Source organism: Erigeron canadensis, chromosome 1, assembly GCF_010389155.1.
Source record: "Erigeron canadensis isolate Cc75 chromosome 1, C_canadensis_v1, whole genome shotgun sequence".
Taxonomy (NCBI): domain Eukaryota; kingdom Viridiplantae; phylum Streptophyta; class Magnoliopsida; order Asterales; family Asteraceae; genus Erigeron; species Erigeron canadensis.
Window position 1 is genome coordinate 10,405,978 of NC_057761.1, and position 23,317 is coordinate 10,429,294.

Genomic DNA, 23,317 nt, shown 5'->3' on the forward strand with positions numbered 1-23,317 from the left:
TTGCTCCTCACCTGGAGAGGTCCAGATGCCAAGTAGAATGCAGCTGGCATTCTCAAAAACTGATGCACCAGTCCGAGGTGAGTCAGAAAGACTACTGGGTAGGCCTCAAAATAATGAGGGACCCACCAGTTCATCTGCTGGTACTGTGACGGTTGCCGAACCTTGGCAGTAGTCTTTCCCCACCAGCTCCAGCCTGTCAGTTCCACCAACATCTCACCCTGGAGACCTCCCAACAGGTGTCCAGGTAGTTCCAAAGGCAAAACGTTTAACAAAAAGGCGTCTTGGGAGACAGTCAGATCTTGCCACTAACGTTAGTACTATTGCCAGCCCTCCAGCCTCTTCCAAACAAGATGTTGGAGATAGTCAAAGGGGTGAACAGCAGGCAACCACTTCCGAACTTGTTGTAGGAGGAAGTGGTGAAGATGTTATTGGGTTCGCCCATCCCAACTTAGAGTCGGTGTCAGCACTTAACTTGCAGAGCCATACTTCTGACACTCTTGAAGCATGAACTGAAGAAGTTTCTGGTCAGTCACAGCCAGAGATCGAGGTTCCAAACTCTACGGCCCATGATACTACAGCTGAGGATCGATCAGTTGTGGTTGAGGCACCAGTGACCTCTTTCCAGGGAGAAGATGCTTCGGCAATGGATCCCCAAACTGGTGAAACCATTTAGGCAACTGGAACTGGTCACCAGGAGTCTGAACATCTTGTTCAGCCACCCCTATCATTCATGGATCTCAGCATGAGTGTGGGTGAGTTTCAGCTTGAATCCTCGGATTCGGATTTGACACATTCTGACCAGGAAATGGCTGATGCATCTACTCATGATCAGCTTCCTTCCTTTTCTGGTCAACCCCTAGATCTACCAGTTTCAGTTTCACTTTCTGACTTCACCACACTACAAGAAATTCCTCAATTCGCCTCAAGACAACTCCTCTCTTCCATGAATGTGCCGGCGTACATACCTGAGCATTCTCAGCCTGTACGTCAACTTGAATCTCTTCCCCTTCTTTCTTCAACAATTCCTCTTGTTTCAACTGGTGCTACTACATCTGGAGGATCAACACTTATAACACCTCTTCCAGTTGTACCTGTAGCGTTTCGAACTGGTCCAGTGACACCTTCCCTTCCGTCACTGGATAGCCAGTTTGTATCCTTTCAATCTGATATCCAAAACCTTCTTACAAGGGTTGAGGATATTCAAAAGGTATTTAACAAGCTCAATGAGTTAGTCAATTCCTTCAATCTACTTGCAACATCTTTAATCAATCTACTTGCAACATCTTTAAGGGAGGCTTTTGTACTTACTCAAAATGGGGTCACATCATCCATTACAAACCTGCTGAACACAACTGTTAGAGAACAACAATTTATGGAAAGGGTGATATCTGAAATCACCAAGAATGCAGCGCCGTAGGTTGATCTCACTCCCATTACATCTGAGATCAATCAGTTGAAGTGCAGTCTAGTTACTCTGGCCAGCAAGGTATCTGAACACTCCACTACAATACATAATCTGACAACTGAGGTTGGCGAAACAAAAAATGAAGAAGTGGTGAAGGATGTTGGTACAACTGGGCTCTCCCCAGATGAGTTGACTATACTTAAAACAATTCAGGTTGGCCAAACTGAAACATATGGCAATGTGTTGGTCCAGTCACAAGGAGTCAATCATCTTTGGAAGACAGTTCAAATGATATGTGGAGTTTTCAACGAGTGCAAGACCATGGGGTCATGGCAGCCTCTAGATCGCTTACCCTCCAGTCCTTCAGATTTTAATGCAATTACGAAAGGAGTAGAAGCTGCCAAGGGGGAAAGATCTGTTAACATCCCCAGACATCACATTGAAACTCCAAGTTCAAGTGTTGGAAAAGAGTTGGTTGTCGCTGCCAGTACTGATGCTGGTATGCAAGTTATTGAAGAATTTGAGGATGTTGGTGATAGGGGGAAGAAAAATAAAGGCAAGGCACTTGAAACTGATGAATCTGCCCAGCCGGCCACTGATATACCCTTCTTAGAAACTGGAAATCCTGATCAGCTTCCTCCAGTGACTGAATCTGACAGCAAGAGATTGGCTAGAATTGGCAATGCAATAAATGAAAGGAAGAAATAAAAGAAAGCCACTTCGCTTGTCTCAAGGGTTCAACTGCAAGGATTAGGCATACTTGATGTTAATGATGCTAATCTGTTGGGCATCTCACTGGAGCAATACAGGAAGGTCAAGAGTGACCCAAGGATAGTGGGACTCGTGAATGACATGATTGAAGTCCATCTGGACAAAGACTATCCTGATGATGAAGCTGAGCATGATGCCAGAAATTAGATATATCAGTGGAGAAGGCAAAAAAAGCTAGAACTGAAGGGATTCTTAAACGAACTGAGAAAATATCGAAAAAGGTCAAACAAGTATTGAACCCACCTAAGTCTAAGAGCAAGTCAAAACCTAAACCCTTGTCAAGGGATGCAAACTTAAGGACTTGGGTGGAACCCAATGAGCCATCCACTGAAGATATTCGAGTTGCTGTACAAAAACTGAGCACTGCCCAGATCAAACTGGTCAATGAGTCTGACGCACGTGCATACTTAAATGAAGTTCTTCAGCGAAGATATCATCCAGGAAAAATCAATGAAATCAAAGTTACAATCAAACCTGGAGGAAGGCAATTTGTGGTAACTATTCAATACTTCAAGGGACCAAAGCTCACAACTGAAAATCCAGATGTTCATCAATATGGACATTCTGAGCATGTTAAAAAGTTAAATCTGCCAGAGGCAAGGCAGCACAAGAACAAGATTGAAAAGGGTTGGGTTAATGTACTTCAAAGTCTGATCAAGTTCAAGGAAGATGTTGAGAAAAGATTAAACTTCGATCCTGAAGATAAACAACCCATCTCTTCAGTTGCAAAGAGAAGAAGAACTGGTGAAGGGCCATCAGTTTGAGATCTTCTTCAGTTATCTATTTTGTAATTTTACTTATTGTCTTGTAACTTTTGTAATTTTATCCTGTATATACAAGTTGCCAGATTGTAACCACAAAATAGATAACAGATTAAATCTAACAAAAAAAAAAACAATCAAGGCATTTGATGATCTATCTAAATGCCTTGGAAACTTAGATTAGATTTAGTCATACAAATCTTTCAAGTTCATACTTGTATAGTTACCAAAACTTGAACAGAGTTGGCAATATTTCAGGACAAATAGGGGGAATTTGTTAGAACCAGTTTCGTCCAAACTGGCCAGTCTCCAGTTGCATCTGGAGACCAAAAGATTTGTCCAGAAATATATTGAAGTCCAGTTGCAACATACAGTTAATGCAACTGAAGACTTCCTCTAGTTGAGATCTGATCAGAAATGAAGACATTCCAATTGACGTCGAAGACAACAAATGGAAGATAGAGAATGACAATGGCAGCGAAGCCCAGTTGGCATTCTACTCAGATTGAAACTGGAGAATATCAGTTTAAAGCCTTTACAATGCTTTACACTGTTTATGGGAAGACCTTTTTGCTTTATGCAGCTTTATATAGACAATATCATTTATCTATGATTAAAGTACAAAAGTGCATAAAGCAGGTTAGATAAAGTAATGTCTTGACTTCCCTTATCAAGCATCTCTAAGGAACTTACTTAGTTTCCTTAAATGCTGTCAACCATATTTATACGACAAAGTTGGATTCCCAATGCCAACTTTGTCTATATATAGAGGTCTTTGCACAACAAGAATATAACTTTGCATATTCAGACTTTTGCAATTTTTTTGGTGTACTTGTGCAATATTCTCTCAATCGTAAAAAGGAACACTTCACAACTATAAGTGTTTCGATTGTTAAAAGAGAATTTCCGAGTATAGATCATTTGTATTTCATAGGTTGTTAGGATATTTACATTTATGTATTATCTTGGTTCTGCAACAACCTTGTATTTTATTTAGTATCAATAAATAAAATACATTTGAAAATTACAACTTGGTCTCACCATTTTACTTTGGTATATTTACTTATTGCATTGTCTTTCTCTTTGTCACCTGCTAAGTAATCTATTCAAGGACTTGGTATACAGTCACTGTAACTGGTCGTCTCCAGTTCAGTGATTATATTGCAAAGAACTCTCACCATTGACATAGAGGTGTCTTCAGTTAGTACCATCTCTTGAGTTGGGACTTATAGAAGCAACACCCATTTTCCAAACCATCTCATCAAACAACTAGTCAATCCAATCCCTAAGAATGAACACGGGCTTACCTCTTAGCAATATTACAAACGGTCGAGTCCATTACCCGATAGTGCGTAGTAGTGAGTTTTCAGGTAATTCTAGTTTTATAAATTTAAAGCTCGATTTTGCACATCATCTATTTTCGATTCCATAAGTCTCTTACAACTCATGAGATCTCATTATTTCCAAGTACCTGGGGTTTATCAAAAATATCCATGTCTAGTTTCTCATCACTAATTTCTTTTGGGGTCTTTGTAAATCGACTTTGACCATCTAAATTTTATGCTCCTTTTCATTCGATACTTTTTATTTGGAATCGAATTTTCTACCACTTTCAAATGTGTGTAGACTCATTAACAATTGGAGCATAAGCAGTTTTTGGGTCAGTTAACATTGCTGGCAATTACTACATATTCTCAATGAATTATCCCACAAACTTTAAGCTTATATTCATTGGTGTGAGGATCTTTCATAATTCATTCTTACTTTCTTTAGCTGCTTTCCACTTTCCCTAATGTTAGGAACATCTCCCCCTATTGTTGGGAAAATTAAATCATATCAATGATAAACTTAAGCCATATACAAATCTTCCAATGATGGCTTTATCGAATACGCACACCTCTTTCATGTTTTAACTCATACCCAAAACAACCATACTAATGTCTAGTGTAATCACACAGTTTTGAACTGAATCAAAGCATAAGCTTACACACCTCCAAGGCACGTCTATTTTCCCAACATTATTTCCAACATTCTTCTTAGTCTCATCTTTGTGCATTCTGGTGAAGCAACTTAATCATATATTGCACATTCAAAACTCTTATGAGACATATGTGGTTTATGACTATAAACCAATTTCAATGGGGAAGAATACTATTGGCATGATGCGAGTTCATATTATTGCATGTTAAATAATATTGCCCCAATCTATAGTCATTCATTTGATCTCAATAATCATTATTGCTAATACAATATGGAACATGCTCCCAATCTTACAAGATGAGCAATTAATTAGGCAAACATCATGTTGCGACCTTGGTGACCCATATAGACGATGCTTCGATTTAAAATACTAAATGGTCAATACGGACGATGTATAGGCCTAATTACATCTCCTTTGCATATGTTCCATAAACCAAAAGATTCAATCCTTATTTTAGTTGGCAATAATATACTTCTTTATATCGAGCAAACATTCTCATACTCGATAATCAATTGAAAATTTTCATAGTTCGCATCATTATTGACCCGGGATGATCTAACCGGTCATACCAATTAATCAAAGTATATATTCTTCTCGTTTATATATTCACACATGCTTTGTACAAGGCATATGTACCAGCACATCTCAAAACATTTGATTTCTCATCATGAATTTATATTTTTCTTGTATAAAGGTGATACATTCATAAATAATATCCACATTGGCATACAACATATCATGAAATTGCACATATTTCGTAGTTGATTGATTAATCAAACATCTCAACATAGAAATAGACCAATCACGTAATTTATCATCGATTCAACTTTTTAATAGGTAATCATCATTCATACTAGTATTCAAATATAGCAAAGTATTCTCCACATATCATAAACAAATGAATCATATTTCATAGGTAATCTCTGCAATCCTTAAATGCATACGAGGTATTCCATTTAAATTATCAAATATTCATAAGGGAGAAAATCATTGCAAAACTCACATGTAATATTTTACCCTTATTTTCAATACCATTCATCTCATTAATTTAGAGCAAAATATGATTTAACTTAATTATTTTTCTTCATAATTATTAGATGTGGCTCACACACACACACACTTTGGTCAGGGTTGGGTCAGCTTGGGGTCTGGGTCAAGTTGGGTCAGCTTGGGGTCTGGTCAGGTTGGGTCAGCTTGGGGTTGGGTCAACTTAACACAATTTACACATAATCTACACAAATGTAGATTAAGGGTTTTGGGTCAGCTTGGGTTCTGGGTTGGTCAGCTTTGGTCAGCTTGGGGTTGGGTTAGCTTGACACAATTTACAAATAATCTACACAAATGTAGATTAATCTACACAAATGTCAATTACGGGTTTGGGTCAGCTTGGGGTTCGGTTGGGTCAGCTTGTGATGGATCAGCTTGGGTTGGGTCAGCTTGGGTTGAATCAACTTAGGCTGGGTCAGGTTAAGATGGGTCAGCTTGGGCTGAGTCATCTTGGGTTGGGTTAGCTTGAGCTAGATTGGGTCAGCTTAGGTTTGAAGTCAAATTATTTACAAAAATGCCACCGTGCATTTTTTTTTAGAGGCGACGTGTTACACTCTGATTGGCCAATAGGACTTTCTCTCCCTTTTCTCCTTAACACACCTTCTCATTTGATATCTCATATATATATATATATATATATATAAGAAAAATATGTAAGATAATCTCTTCCAAGACGTAATATAAATTTCATAAACTTCCATAGCATCATAATTACCAACACTACAACCGTAAGCTGAAAGCCAACTTATAAACAAAATAAACAAGTTCTGCTAATATATATTCACACATAAAATAACCACAGAGACAAAAATAGCTTCGACTCAAGCACATATTAGCTACCAATTTAGTACACCTATTCAGTCAAAATCCATATACAACATTCAACTATATATGTTTAGATTTATCAATTTTAGAAGAACTTTGCAGTTCATGAAGTTCACTAACCATATTCCGAAAAACCATACAAATTTCAATCAATTAATAGATACATTATGTGAATATTAAGATCGGGAGTGAATAAAATAATTACAGAATTTAGTTATTAGTAAACAAAATCTCGAGATCTTTTTTAACGCAATAAGGCATGAGACCTTTTCAATGCTATTATTTTTCTTATAATATCAAAAACAACTTATTAGAAACATTCATATTACCGGAAAAAATAAACTCATATCATACGATACAATAAAAACTGAATTAAAACAATTTAATATAAATATTAATATAGTGATGCATCAAATAAGAGCATCTAATTATATTTCATCAAATCAGCTTCATATGCTAACTTCACCCCATAACATATATGTGATACTAAAACTAATAAGTACTACTTTAAATTTTAATACATGTTAATCAATATTGATCCATTATGCATGCCATAAAATTGGTAAAAAAGTGTCGAAACCCAATATTGTTAAAAAAAAATGAATTATATTCCCAAGTTTATGCCATATTAGACTATCCACATCAGTGAACCAACTCAACCCAATCTCTTATTAATAATTAATTTCTCTCTTCCACCTATACAACCTAACCCTACTCCAATTTTCAATCACATTCTCAACCCAACCCAACCCAACCCAAACTACTATATTATTATATTAATTTTATTTCGAATATATGCGGAAAAGCAAAAAAGGTGTAAAACTAATAACTGTAAAAAGAATGTTATCTAATCAAATAGGGACATGTGGAAAAGAAATGCTCACAATCCAATTCTTGCAGACGAGCGGATCGTTAGAAACATTTTTGACATTTTTTATAGATATTATTAATCCCTCCATCCTATTTTAATTGTCCTAGTTTGACTGGTCAAGTCTTTTTCTTCCGACTTTGACCGTAAATATCTTTGTGTATTATAAGTTAGTTGATAAAAGTTGTATCAATGAGAAATAGATTTAAAACTCAATCAATTCATATATATTAGATCAAGTGTTATATGACATAAACAAAGATATTTATGGTCAAAGTCAAAAGAAAAAAAAAACTCAAAAAGTCAAATTATGACACTTAATATGAGACGAAGGGGGTATTATATTGCACGATCCATTGATCAGCTCACTGATAATGGTAGTCTTATTCATGTCAACCTGAAACATATTTTTGACCACGGAGATTTACTAATGTGGTTATGAAATATACGGAAGTTATATATGCAATTATACGGTATCTTACATTCGGTCATAACATTCTCAAATAAAATTAAATGAAGCAACTATACGCACAAATAAATATAAGGTCATGTTTGATGAATAAAATATATATTTCCCTTTTGAAGTTGAGATTAAGATTTGAACCGCTTATAGTTTGTTGCAAAAAAGTATGTATTCATCGGTCAGAAGTTTCAAATTATTGGTGTAGATTGTAGAATGACCTCAAACAAAAAGAAAACAACATACCAGTTCCTACTAATAAAGACACTTTACAACTCAAATAAGACAATAGATTTGCAGAGAATCTTTTATCAAACAAAATCAGTTTAGAGAGTTCACAATGGGTCCGTTCACGCTCGTTCAGGGCTCGTTCTTGACCGCGTTGGTCCCCCCAGAAACGAGTGAGAGCGTTCGTTTGTTTGTTTTTTTTTTTTTTGTTAGCCAACGGTCAAGTTTTCCAAAATTTTCAAAAAAGTTACACAATCAGTCCCTATAACGGCCATTTCCGAATTTTATACACATTTTCAGTATTGGTCTCTTTTTATCTCTCTCTCACACACACACACACACACATATATATATCTTTACATCTATAGTTTTTATACACAAAAACACACTTTTATAAACATAAAACACAAATTCATATATCTAAAATCAACATGTCTTTTTCACTTCCGTCGAGTGGGTGATTTTATCGTTTTGCTCGAAAATGGGGACTCTTCAACCCCTCTCACTCGTGTTTATATCCCAAGAGATCAACTTGGTGCAGGGAATCAGTTGATGAATGATTACTTTGTCGAAAACTCAAAGTACCCGCCACACTTCTTTAGGCGGCGTTTTCGCATGCGAAAAGAGCTGTTCATGCATATAGCTAACGATATCGCTTCTTTCTCCCCAGTTGGTGACGAGCATGTGCTTCATCTTATTGTTGAGTTTCGAAACCAGTGTGTAGATGCATGGGGTAAACTCGGTTTTTCTACAATTCAAAAGTGTACATCTGCGATACGTCAGCTGGCGTATGGCAACGTGGCCGATTCACTTGATGAGTATCTACAAATGGGTGAACAAACTTCCAGAGACGCGCTTGGTGCTTTTTGTGTGTGTTTGACCTTTACAGGGAAGAGTACTTACGAAGACCAACAACAGATGATATACAACGTATCTACCAGAAACACGCAGAACTCCATGGTTTTCCAGGAATGCTTGGGAGCATCGTCTGTTTGCATTGGCCCTGGAAAAGGTGTCCAAAAGCATGGCAAGGCCAGTTCACTCGAGGTGATAAAGGGGTACCAACCATCATACGATTTATGGATTTGGAATGCATTTTTTGGAACGGCAGGTTCAAACAATGACATAAATGTACTCAATCAATCACATTTTAGGGAAATCGTTGAGGATACGGCTCCGGATACTTCATTTATAGTTAACGGAACTGATTATAAGAAGGGGTACTATCTAGCCGATGGTATTTATCCTGAGTGGGTGACATTTGTCAAGGCTTTTTCATGCCCACAAGACCTGAAGAAGAAAAAATTCAAGAAGTATCAAGAAAGTGCGCGAAAAGATGTGGAACGAGCATTTGGAGTTCTCCAAGGTCGTTGGGCAATCCTTACACACCCCTCAAGGTCGTTTAGTGTCAACAAGATTCGTCGAACCATGTATGCTTGTGTCATATTGCATAACATGATCGTTGAGGATTCGGGTCATGCAATAACCTCATATGATCTAGAAATCCTAGGTGAGCCCCCCCCCCCCCCCCCCCCCGTGTACCTGTTCGTACCTTCCGAGAGAGGATGGCGGTCCACGCACGGACCAATAAGGAGCTTCGAGACCGAGGGGTTCACCACGGTCTTCATCATGATCTTGTCAAGCATATTTGGCGTCTCCCATGATTCGTTGTTGTTTATCTTAATAATAATAAATTATGAAACTATGTTCTTGTTTTTAATTACTTGTGTGTTGTTTTTTTAGTATTGTATTGTATGGTTTTTTAATTTAATGAAATTTTTAAGTGTGTTTTTGTTAAATTATTGAAGTTATATAAGTTAGAGGGTTAAAAGTGTATAATTAAATAGATGGTAGAATATTGGGTTGAAAATGTAAAGTTAAATAAATGGTTGGTCCTAGACTAGTCCTTGCATTGTAGGTGTTTTGGGGAATTAGTCCTTGGTAAGTCCGGCTGATGTGGAGCTGATGTGGTGCTGACAGGGACTAGTTCTTGGAGGATGAGTGTCTTCTACTGTGAATGCTCTTAGACGCTATCAAAGTAATTAATCATAGCATCAATATTGTATCTAAAAATATTGTGCCTTGCCGGATTACTTTTTAGTAATATATACTAGGGAAAAATACATAAAAAGGGAACTTACTTACCTAAAATTCCTAAAAAGGGAAATCTATTTTGTTTTCATCTATTTAAAGGATACAGTTTTTATAAATTGCCTAAAAAGGGGAACATCGTTAGTTTTTGACGCCCGGCACCCGTTAAGTGCCACATCACCCGTGCCACGTCATCGATCCTACTTACGTGGCATTGACTAAACAAAAATACATTTAAAAAAATAAAAAAATACATGTACAGATATATTTATACTTATATATATATATATATATATATTTAAACAACTCTTTCCCACTCTCCCACCACTTTCTCTCTCCCCGTTTTCTTTTCCCCCTTTTCTTTTTTCCCCCCCAAACCCATGAACCCTAATTGAGCATATATCAAATTCGATCGATTTCTTCTCAATTAAACACAATTGAGCATAAATCAAATGTCTAACATATTTGGGGAAGGTGTTTCTCGTTGCTATTGTGGTGATGTAGCAAGAAGTTGGACGTCGTGGACATCAAACAACCCAGGTAGGCGATTCTTGGTTGCCTAAACTACAAGGCTGCTAGAAGATGTAACTACTTCAAATGGATTGACCCACAACTACCGAATGATTGGTATGCAAGTAAGATGGTTGACTTGAGAGATCAAAGAAAGATATATGAAGAAGAAAATCAAAAATTGAAGAAAAAGCTCAGGTGTTCAAGGATGATTATAATGGGTATTATATGTTGTTGTATTCTGTATTTTCTAGTTGTTTAATAGGTATTGTGTATTTCTAGTCTTTTAATATCCTCATCTGTTCAAGAATTGTAATTTATGTTTTGTAAGGTTTTGAATATCCAATGAATGCAAGTGTTTATGGTCAATGTGTTATGTGTATAATATTGATGCATTACATACTTAAATTGCATACATTACATACTGAAAAAAAAAAGATTTGGATAATTATCATACATTACATACTGAAATTGCATAAGTGTTTCAAAAGATAGCATTACATAGCATATATACTGGATAATAAGTGTTTCAAAAGATAGAACTACATAATGCATTGCATACATCTAGTCTATAGTTAATGGTTTGTCACCATTACTGCCAACCCCATCTTTGGTTATCACATTGGTGCCAAGCTTCTTGTTAATAATCCTTTCAGATTTTTTTCTTGGAGGAACAAATGGTTTCCTTTTGGGTGTCAGCTTTTTCCTTTGAGCAGTTGCAGCAGGTGCAGATTGTTGAATAGGTTCATCATCATTGAGATTTGTAACATGTTCTTCAACCCTAACATTTTGTTCTTCAACCCCAACTGTAACAGGTGCAGAATGTTGTACAGGTTGACTTTCACTTTTGCCAGCACTTTGACTTCTACCACCACCTCTGCCAACACCACTTCTGCCACCACGACCTCTGCCGCCACCACGACCTCTGCCGCCACCACCTCTGCCACCACCACCTCTGCCACCACCTTGACTTGGACCATCACCCCTGCTACCACCACCTCTGCCACCACCACCACCTTGACTTGGCCTTCCTTTCTGTTTTGATATCTCAAGTTCTTTTGGGAATGGGGTATTTGTACAACTCCTTGTGTTATGACCATATTGACAACACCTTCCATACTTTTTTAACTTACTTGACATAATAGGTCCATCCTCATTGCTTGCTTTGTTTCTCTTCACAGTTGGTCTTCTAGGCATTCTTCTTAAAGGTAGTGCCAATGGTGGAATGTTGTTTGTCCTTGGCCACATAATTTCACCACCCACAGACCTAATTTTATACATATAAGTGGACAAGAACCTGTTTTTTCTTAGACTGTCACTCACAAATGGCTCAGGCTCTCTGTATTGAGCATATATGGCCCTAACTGCATGTAAACATGGGATCCCACTTAACTGCCATGCTCTACAAGTACATAATTTGGTATCTAAATTCACAACAAAGCTTTCATTTGAGTATATTACTTCAAACTTTTGATAGCCACTACTGAACACTTCCCAATCCCTAATACACAATTATAAAGATAGATAAGTAGTTTGTTATGACATTGTCTATATTAAAGCAGAAAACTACTAAATCTTTACCTGTGTGTTCTTTTGCTTTCTTCCAGTTTTAGTATCACATTGGGGCATATATCATCAGTCCATGACTGCCATGTAATTCTTTGGTCATTAAGCCTTGTCATCACTAACCTTCTTATCTCTTCAAACATATGTATGACTGGCATCTTCCTAAAATCTTTGATCATTGAATTCCAACATTCACATATTCCATTTTCAACAGAATCACAATCTAAACCTGAATTATAAAATGCTCTTGTCCAGGTGTATGGTTGTTTATTAAGCAAATAATTGAATGCTTCTTCATTTCCTTGTCTGATTTTATCCAAAATGTAAAAAAAGTGTTCTGGATAACTAGACTTTGCAGCCTGCCAAAAGTAGTTCTTGAAATACATCCCTGCCCATCTTTTACTAAAGTTTGCATACACATGCCTAGCACATTGTCTATGTTCACAACTTGGTAGGACCTGAGTAACTGCCTCAATCAAACCCTATCAATTATGCCCAATTGTAAATAATTAGAATGCCAGTTTAAAGACAACTAACCTTATGTAAAAGTAAGCAAGTAAGCAAGAATTAAAATGACAGTTTAAAGACAACTAACCTTATGTTGATCAGGATTTATAGCAATCCCATGACCATTTTCTAATCCAAGGTCATTTTGTATCAATCTTGTGAACCATAACCAGTTTTGTGTTGTCTCGACATCCACTAAAGCCCATGCAATTGGAAATACTTGGTTATTTGCCTTTCTACCAACTGCTGACAACAACTCACCCTATGTAGTACCCTTTAGAAAACAGCCATCAAGACCAACAACCTTCCTACACCCAGCTAACCAACCTTCTTTGCATGCTCTGAAACACACATAAAATCTATGAAATCTTGAACTTCCATCTGGTTGAGTTTGTACATTTACCTCAACTATGCTTCCTGGATTTGTAACCCTGATTGCCTCTACATAGTCCCATATCCTGGCATAATGGTTATTGAGAATAGTTGTCATCTCATATATTGCTTTTGCCCTTGCTCTACTGCATTGACTATTTGTCACCCTTACATTGTACTTCTTCATCACCATATGTTTCAATTCTACAAGAGTTATCTTCTTTCTCATCCTAATCTTATCACCAAATTGTCTTGCAATCCAGCCTGCAGTCACAATTCCACTCAAATGGTGCTTCCTTGAACATGTATGCTTGGAACTCATAGACTTAATTTGAAATGTTGACTCACCATGAATCCATGATGCCCACAATCTAAAAGGACATGGATTTTTAACCACAATCCCCTTCTCTGTAGCATTTCTGATCCCACATCTAACAAGCACATGTGTCTTTTTACTTTCTTCATAATACAATGGATACCCATTTGCCAATGCATACTTAACTATTGAATCCTTGAACTGTTCAATACTCTCAAACCTCTCTCCTTTGAATGGGTGCATTAACCTACAATGAATTGTAGGATCATGCATTTGAGACTTAATCTTCTCACTCTCTTCTTTTTCAGGCCCTTCCTCAGCATTGGGGTTGAAATATGGATCAGAGTGATTTACAGTATCAAGATCTTCAGCATTTTTCAGTTTTCTTATCCTCTTCAGTCTCAAAGGTTAGTTTTTTTGGACTAACTCCCTTGTTTGGTGTTCTCAAGACTGGCATAGGTTGTTTTCTTGGACTGAATCCCTTATTAGGTGAAATATTATTAGGTGCATTACCCTTTTTTCTGTTTTGCTTTTTCTTCCTACACTCAAGTAACTCCTCCTCATCAGCTGACAAATGATCAAGGCTTGGACAATCACTTTCTGAATCACTCTCAACCTCCTCATCACTCTGCTTACTTTCTTTTGCATTGTCACTCTCTGTTACACTCTCACTTTCGGATTCAATCTCAATTCCCCCCTCTTTATCTACATCAAAGTCAGAATCTTGACTATCATCATCACTATCACCATGTGGTTTATCCTCCTTCACTTCCTCATTCACACATTCATCATCACTTTCCTCAATAAAACTAGATAAATCTAATTTTTCTAAATCCACATACATTTTAATAGGTTGATCATGTGCATTAGCATATTTAACAAATTTTGTATAATGAGGATCACATACCATGTAACGCAGACTATTACTTAAATCTTTCCCAGGTACACAATAGTAAAGCCCAGCAGATGCCTTTGGGTTGCTTACTTGATAAAAATTGTTTATAACCCTAATAATACTTTTGGAAAAAGACTGGTAAACTCATTAAATTTCAGTTTATCCATAGTAACCAATGCACCACCTTCATATCTAAAAGGATTTTTTTAAACCCTCCACAATAGTGAACAACTAGAGTACCCAACTTAGAAGATCTTTCCATCATGGAATTTAACCTAATTAATAACCAAAATAGGGAACTTACTTGTGTGATTGATCATAAATCACCATCTTCTTAATCGTAAACCACCATTTTTGAGTATTGATTTTGATTTTAGGGTTTTTATTTTATGGGAAATTTTGGGGGTAAAAAAGAAAATGGTAAACGATCGGGGAGAGAGAAAATGATAAAAGAAAAGGAAAATATACGTATATAATCGTAATATATATAATTTTTGTTTAGTCAATGCTACGTAAGCAGGATTGATGACGTGGCACGGGTGACGTGGCACTTAACGGGTGTCGGGCATCAAAAACTAACGATGTTCCCCTTTTAGGAAATTTATAAAAACTGTATCCTTTAATTAAATGAAAACAAAATAGATTCCCCTTTTTAGGAATTTTAGGTAAATGGGTTCCCTTTTATGTATTTTTTCATATATACTATAGTATATATATATACTAGTACTAATACTCATGCGGGTTGCAAGGTTGACTTACAATTATACATATTTATATTCCCTTTTATTTATAATAAACTTTATATATCTATTTGATGCATACGTAAGTTGAAATATTTTTAAACGATAGTTATATTAAGAGTATTCACAATGGTAACTTTTTTTAATTTTTTTTTTAAAAATGTGTAAGAGGTTAAGATTTAACTCAAATGATAAAAAGATTTCAAACGCTCAAATTTAGATATAATATAATTTATTAGATGAAAAAAGAATTAAAAAGCTCAATATTTATCAACTTGTTGATCATATTTTATAATCTATTCCTAAACAAAATTTTAAGCTTATAAAACCTTCTTTCTATTAGAATGACAAGCTTTGTTTTAAAAAAATTACACTCTTACTTATGTTTACGCACGAAATGCAATGTATATACATATAATTATAAGTTAATTCCTATATTCTGTTCCCTGTTGTAGTGTGGACTTCCATCAGAAAGAGAAAAAAAAGTAATGACATCAATATTTAAATTTTAAAATAAAAGAATATAGATTTTAGTATTGAATATATAAATAACTTTGGTTCAATATAGTATATTAATATTAAATCCCATCATAGTTATACTTATATGCTATCTTATACTCAGTAATTTTTTTAAAACCAATTATCATTAACTTGGAATTCCACTTTAAGTGTACATCAAACATATACGTATTTGATTATTATTAAGAAAAATTTCAAAACCAATTAATAATGTTAGAGAATGATAAGGAAAATAACTTAAGAATTCTAGAATGGCAAACATAAGGTTACAATGTGTGCTTTATCTACGGATTATATTTTTAATAATTATTTTGAATATGTATAATAATAATGATATTATTATTATGTGATTTTTAATTATTAATTAAAAAAGATATTTTAAATTATAGGACTAAAAGAACACTTATCGCTTTAAAACAGTGCCATATATCATTGAATAAAGGTTACAATCATGTTTTAGTTTATTCTTATTTTTTTTTTTTATGGCTAGTTATCAATAATCTTCACGCAAAATCGGCAAATAAAAATAAAGAAAATAAAAATTCAAAGTAGTACCTCAATCTCGATGGTTGTTCCTATTCGTCAATTCTCAAAACTATACGTTCCCCACCTATTAGATTTTCACCCCTATTGTTATTATTATTATATTAAGAATTCTATGTAGATTGTTTTTGTCGGCTGGATCAACAAACCAAACATTGGTTTTATTGCTTTTGTCATCGACCGAAATTTTTTTTTTATTAGAACGTGTCGTAAAACTAAAGAAACGGAACAATAAAAAACACAAGAGTTATAGAGAGAATGGAGTTCAAATATCATTAATCTCATCAATTCATTTGTTTATATATAGATACAAGATTAAGCCTTCTCCAAAAAACAAATCTTTCTAACATAATACAAAGATATTGTTACCATATATGGACATACATATAATATTTATTCATAATACTATGCGTTTAGTTAATGATAATGTTCTAACACAATAGTCGATAGAACTATCTTAATGATTTATGTTTGTATACATTAGTGAACCTTAAATTTAATTATTGAATATTTGATACATTTTAAAGTATTTATAATAATATTAGTAATGCCATCTCTAGAATAGGGTGGTCAAGGTTTTGCAGTAGGCTTTTCTATTTGTGATGGAACGGGTTCGATCCTTGTGAGAAGCAAGATATTAGTAACTTTTGCCTTGTAATAGAAAAAAAAAAGTGTTATAAATGGTCAAACCACCAAACAAAGACGGTCTATCTCATCAACAAAACAATCATAATACTTTTATAATAATAACTTTTAAACTTGAACCTCACAACACAGAAAAAACTATACCTCATAATGCCCCACGCGACCCTCTTTGAACTCGCCATCAACAAGACAACATTTGCTCCACAACACAGTAATGACACAGAGCTTGTAATAGGACAACTCAACGATGTGGGGGTTGTGGATTTCCACGCAACCACCATTACTAACACTTTAAAAGGGTTTGTAACGGTGCAGACGTCGACAGTGTGGAAGGTCGACAACACTAGAGTCGTGGTGTGAACTGAAATCATGATTAGGGTCACCCGAGGGGTTGTTTTGAGGTGGAAGGACGATGTCGGTGTGTCGTCGTTGGTGTCTGTTTTAGGTCATTTAATTTGTTTGATTCTTTTTATTTGATTGGACAGTGAGGTATTGTGTGGTTTAGTTTTTTACGTTATTCTGATGTGGTATGGTTGTTAGGAGGTTGTTGGGTGGTGGTAATGCGGTGTTGATGTGTCTACCATTTTGTTGTGGGCACTATAAATGCGCTCCTCATTTTAAAATCGGCAACGTTTCGTCGCATAAATTTGTCATAGGCAACGTTTCTTTATTTAATTGATGAAACGTTGACTTGTTATAGGCAACGTTTCGTCGCATAAAATCGGTTCTTTCTTTACTTAACTGATGAGTCATCGACGAATTATATCGATCCCCGGTCACATATATTTATGTTTTTTAATTAAAATTAAAAAAAAATGATAATGAGGTGATGATATATATTTACGATGAGAACTTCCTCTAAGTAGAAATTCATTTAAAATAAAAATAAAACTATTTTAACTTAAGATCAAAATTCAAAATTCAAAAATAATTTTCGAATTTTAAGCTTTGATTTTAATTAAATCTTCTAGTTGTTAATTTAACCCTTTTATGTTAATTTTAGGAATTCATCTAATTATTTATATATAACATTTAAAGTAGCCGTAGCTACAGTAAATTTTTTTCTTTTATTATTTTCACCACTAAACTTTTAAGGTTTTTTTTTTTTTTCTTTTACTTTTGCCACAAAATACTACTCGTAATACTTTTATTGTCTTATACTTTTACTACAAACTTGGATTATTTATATTTTTAGGTTTCTTAATTTTTGCTACATAACTTTAACCTTTTAACTTTTATCACATAACTTTAATTTCTTTTACTTTTAGCACGAAAGTTTGGTTTTATTTAGTTTTTAAACATATGTATTTTTAAACTATTGTCACGAAAGTTTCATCCTCTTCATTTTTTATCATGGAAACTTTTAACCTTTTACTTTTTGTCACATAAATTTAAATTCTTTTACTTTTAGGTTTTGTTTTATTTAGTTTTTAAACTTCCCTTTCTACTTTTTGCCACGAAACTTCATTCTTTTTACTTTTTATCACAGAACCTTTTAAACTTTTACCTTTTGTCACATAACTTTTATTTCTTTTACTTCTTGCACGAAGTTTTTGTGTTATTTACTTTTTAAACTTTGTTTTTCTAACTTTTATCACGAAAGTTTTATTTTCTTTACTTTTATCAGATAAATTTATAAAAGTTTTCGTCCTTTTACTTTTGCCACATCACTTTCGTTTCTTTGACTACTTTTACTTTTGGCACGAAGGTTTTGTTTTATTTAGTTTTTAAACTTCCATTTTCTACTTTTTGCCACGAAACTTCATTCTTTTTACTTTTTATCACATAACTTTTAAACTTTCACTTTTTGTCACATAGCTTTTAATTCTTTTACTTCCTGCACAAAGTTTTTGTGTTATTTACTTTTTAAACTTTGTTTTTCTAACTTTTATCACGAAAGTTTAATTTTCTTTACTTTTATCAGATAAATTTATAAAAGTTTTCGTCCTTTATTAGTCCCAACTATCACTAGATGGGTGCTGAAGACACCTCTATGTCGATGGTGAGTGAACTTTGCAACACGATCAATTAATCTGGATGTGACCAGTTTAGTTTGATCGTGTACCAGGTTAACTGGAATTAAGTATTAAAGTGACAGAATGTTAATACATGCAATAATATAAATGACGAGCATATAAACTGGTGAGACAATATGTAATTTTCAAGTGTATTTTATTTATTACTGTTTAAATAAAATACAAGGTTGTTGCGGAACCAAGATAATACAAGAATGTAAATATCCTAACAACCCATGAATTACAATTGATCTAAACTTGGAAATTCTCCTAAACAATCGAAACACTTAGAGTTGTGAAATGTTTCTTTTTGCGATTGAGAGAATATTGCACAAGTTCACCAATATTGCAGAATATTTGTATTTGCAAAGTTATTGAAACAGCTTGTGCAAGGACCTCTATTTATAGTCGAAGATTGAGCATGGGGATCTCAACTTCGATGTACAAATATGGTTGACAGCACACAAAAGTATTGTTTAAATAATCCTTTGTGTGTGTTAAATAAAGTAAGACAAAAGGTTACTTTATTCAACCACTCTACATCTTTGTATCTTTATCCAAAGACAATATCATTGTCCGGTTAAAAGGATGTAGAGTAAAAAAGGTCCTCCTCGTAATCAGTGTAAAGCTTTGTAAGAGCATTTACACTGGAGGATTCTCCAGTTGATTGATCTGGTAGATTGTCAACTGGGCTTCGCTGCCATTGCCAATCTCTATTTTCCATTTGTTGTCTTTGACTTCAACTGGAAGGTCTTCAGATTCTAGTCGTCTGATCTCAACTGGAGGAAGTCATCAGTTGCTAAACCTGTACAATGCAACTGGACTTCTAATATTTCGGACAATTCCTCATGCTCTCCAGATGTCACTGGAGAGCTCCAGTTTAGTTAAAACTGGACCTAACAAATTCCCCCTAATTGTCCTGAAATATTGTCAAGTATTTTCAAACTTGTTTCTATACAAGTTTAAGTTTGAAATACTTGAATTTGATAAGACCTATTAAGTTTCCAAGACATTTTTATAGATCATCAAATGTCTTGGATTTTGTTTTAAGTGTTTGTAGATCTTATCAGATATCTTACTTGTAGGTTACAATCTGGCAACTTGTATATACATACAATTTCAAATAAATTACAAGAGAGTACACAAAATTACAAGCAGATAATAGTTAGAAGGAAAACTTAAACAGATGGCCCTTCGCCAGTTTTCCTTCTCTTTGAGACTGATGAAATCGGCTGAGTATCCTCAGGATCAAGGCCTAATCTTTCTTCAATGTTTTCCTTGAACTTGATGAGATTTTGCAATACATACTCCCAGCCTCTTTCAACTTTATTCTTCCTCTGCCTCCCCTCCAACAGCCTCAACATCTCAACATGCTCGGAATGACCATACTGATTGACATCCGGGTTCTCAGTAGTCCTTTTAGGTCCACCAAAGTATTGTACCTCAACAACAAAATGCTTGGCACCAGGCTTAATTGAAACCTTAACATCAGTAATCCTGCCTCTATTGTGCCTTCGACGCTGTACATCTGACAAATATGTGCGAGCTTCAGATTCATTTGTCAGTTTGATTTTGCTCGTGCTCAGCTTTTGTGTAGCAGCTCGAATATCATCTGTTGTGGGTTCACATGGTTCTACCCAAGTCCTCAGATTTGCATCTCTTGGTAAGGCCTTTTGTTTTCTTCCTTTGGACTTGGGTGGATTCAACACTTTGGTGACCGCCTTCTTGACCTGCTCAGTTCTCTTGAGAATCCCTTCAGATCTGATCTCTCTGGCCTTTTCCACCGATACATTCAAACACTTTGCATCCAGTTCAGCCTCATCATCCTGGTAGTGTTTGTCCAGTTCTACTTCAAGCATCTCCTTCAGTGCATTGACTATTCTTGTATCTTCTTTGATCTTCTTGTATTCAACAAGTGTCAAGCCAAGGAGTTGAGCATCAGTGATATCAACAAGAGGGGTTGGAAGATTTTTTCTTGATTCAAACTGGTTTGCCTTCATTTGTTTCTTCCTTTCCTTGACCAGGTATCCCACTCTTGCTAATTTCTGGCTCTCGCTTTCAGTAACTGGAGGCAACAAATCGACATTGCCAGTTTCCAACATTGGTGCATCGGTGGCTGGTTCCAAAGATTCATCAGCAATGGCCTTTCCCTTGTCAACACTCCCTACCACCACATCATCAAACACCTCAAACCCTTGCTCACCAGCCTCAGTACTGGTAGCCATCACAATCTCCTTCCCTTTACTTGAAGTCTTCACAAGAGTGTGAGGGGCATGTACCGACCTTTCCCCCTTGGCAGCATCTAGTCCCTGCCTGATGGCTTCAAAATCAGCATGACTAGAGGGCAGGCGATCTAGAGGCTGCCATGATTGCATTGTCTTACACTCTTTGAAGACTCCACAAAGCATGCGAACTGTCCTCCAAAGATGATTTATCTCTTGAGATTGAGTCATTACATTTCCACTTGTCTGCTCTTGACTCTTTAAAATTTGTTTGAGAATGGAGAGATCATCTGAAGAGAGCCCAGTTGCAGGGACTTCCTGAGCACTGTCAGGCTCAACCGCCCTTCCTTTGCCAACTTCAGTGGTCAGATCAGATATGGCAGTTGAATGTTCAGACACTTTGCTAGCCAGCGTATCCAGACTGCACCTCAACCGATCAATCTCAGATGTTATTGGAGTGAGATCGACCTGGGGCACTGCAATCTTGGTGATCTCAGATATCACCTTTTCTATCAAGTTACTCTCACTGGCAGCCAAAGTTTCTTCGATCTTGAGACCCACTGAAGAGGCCAACCGACTCCCAAGCTCTGTCACATCTAGGCCAGGTTTGCTACACAGCTCTTGCACCTGCCTTTCCAGATTCTTAATATCAACCTCTGAAGATCTGACAGTATTGTTCAGCAGGTTGGATATTGAGGATGTGACTCCAGATTGAGTCAGTGCGAATGCCTCCCTTAAAGATATTGCCAATTGATTGGAGGATTCCACTAACTCGTTCAGCTTGCCAAACACCAAGTCCTCATTAGCAGAGAACTTGTTAATCCCCAGGTCAACCACTTTAATATTTTGCAGATGATCCTTGTGGTACCTGGAGAGGGACTTGGTGTTCTTCTCCAGTGTCTTTTGAATCTCTTCCACCCTCGCAAGAAGGTTCGAGAGATCGGTTTGAAAAGACACGAACTGGCTGTCCAATGACGGAGGAGAAGGTGTCACTGGACCAGCTGAGAAAGCTACAGGTGCAACTGGACGAGGTATGACAATATCTGGTTCTCCAGTTGCAGTAGCATCAGTAGAGAGAAGAGGAGGGGTTGTAGAAATGAAAGGAAGAGATTCAATGTGGCGTTCATGCTGAGAATGCTCAGGTGTGAACGACGGCGACGGTGGGGTTAGGATGTGTCTATTTCTAGGCACACCCATAGAAGAAGGTGATTGGCGAGAGGTGAATATTGGAGGTATTTCTAAGCTTTGTACATGAGTTGGGGAAACTGAAACATGTGGTTCTTGGGGTTGACCAAGGAGAGAAGGGAGCTGATCAAGTATAGTCGCATCAGCCATCTCCTGGTCAGATTCTGTCTCAGATGAGTCCGAAGACTCAAGCTGAAACACACCCTCATTTATGCCAAGATCCATAAATGTTGGGGGTGGCTGAACAAGTTGTTCAGACTCCTGATGACCAGTTTGAGTTGCCTCAATGGTATCATCAGTTTGAGGATCCGTTGCCGAAGCATCTTCTCCCTGGACAGAGGTGACTGGTGCCTCAACCACAACTGCTCTATCCTCAGTTGCAATATCATCGGCAGCGGCTTCAGAGACCACTATCACAGATTGTGACTGGTCAGGTGCAGCAAGTCCAGATCTTGATCTCCTGCTTTTAGAGGATCTTCTTGCTTTAGGAACTGCCTGGACTCCTGCTTCTGCCACAGTTACAACTTCAGTAGACGAACCGGTGGGTCCCTCATTATTTTGAGGCCCGCCCAGTTGCCTTTCTGATTCACCAGATTGTGGTGCATCAGTTTTAGAGAATGCAAAAATCATTCTCGGGGACATCTGGACTTCATCAGAAGTGGACACCAGGTTGTCCAGATTCCTCAACAGTTCTGGCACAGAGAACGAGGATTGCGTGTTGTTGTACTCGTCTCTGCCCAGAATCTGAATAAAACAAAGGGACAGAAACCTTGAAAAGGGAACACAAGGACCCCTGTTACCCTTTAACTTGAATACCAGGCTTCTGAACAAAATGCCTGCAAAAT

General features: G+C 36.2%; 3 protein-coding genes across 3 annotated transcripts; 1 reads left to right on the forward strand and 2 right to left on the reverse strand.

Annotated features, from left to right (window-relative positions):
• Nucleotides 1-8,961: 8,961 nt before the first annotated feature.
• Nucleotides 8,962-11,229, forward strand: LOC122609823. The gene is made up of 2 exons (XM_043782800.1): nt 8,962-9,856; nt 11,213-11,229. Exons 1-2 carry the CDS (start codon nt 8,962-8,964, stop codon nt 11,227-11,229), a joined length of 912 nt encoding a protein of 303 aa, XP_043638735.1.
• Nucleotides 11,230-11,511: 282 nt separating this feature from the next.
• LOC122609915 lies at nt 11,512-13,951 on the reverse strand. The gene is made up of 5 exons (XM_043782901.1): nt 13,741-13,951; nt 13,424-13,656; nt 13,109-13,282; nt 12,529-12,995; nt 11,512-12,448 (listed from the first exon to the last, which is right to left on the reverse strand). The coding sequence occupies exons 1-5, from the start codon at nt 13,949-13,951 to the stop codon at nt 11,512-11,514; spliced, it is 2,022 nt and encodes a 673-aa protein (XP_043638836.1).
• Nucleotides 13,952-14,075: 124 nt separating this feature from the next.
• Nucleotides 14,076-14,618, reverse strand: LOC122610009 (32 kDa heat shock protein-like). Its single transcript, XM_043783012.1, has one exon. The coding sequence runs from the start codon at nt 14,616-14,618 to the stop codon at nt 14,076-14,078; it is 543 nt and encodes a 180-aa protein (XP_043638947.1).
• Between the last annotated feature and the right edge of the window lie 8,699 nt (nt 14,619-23,317).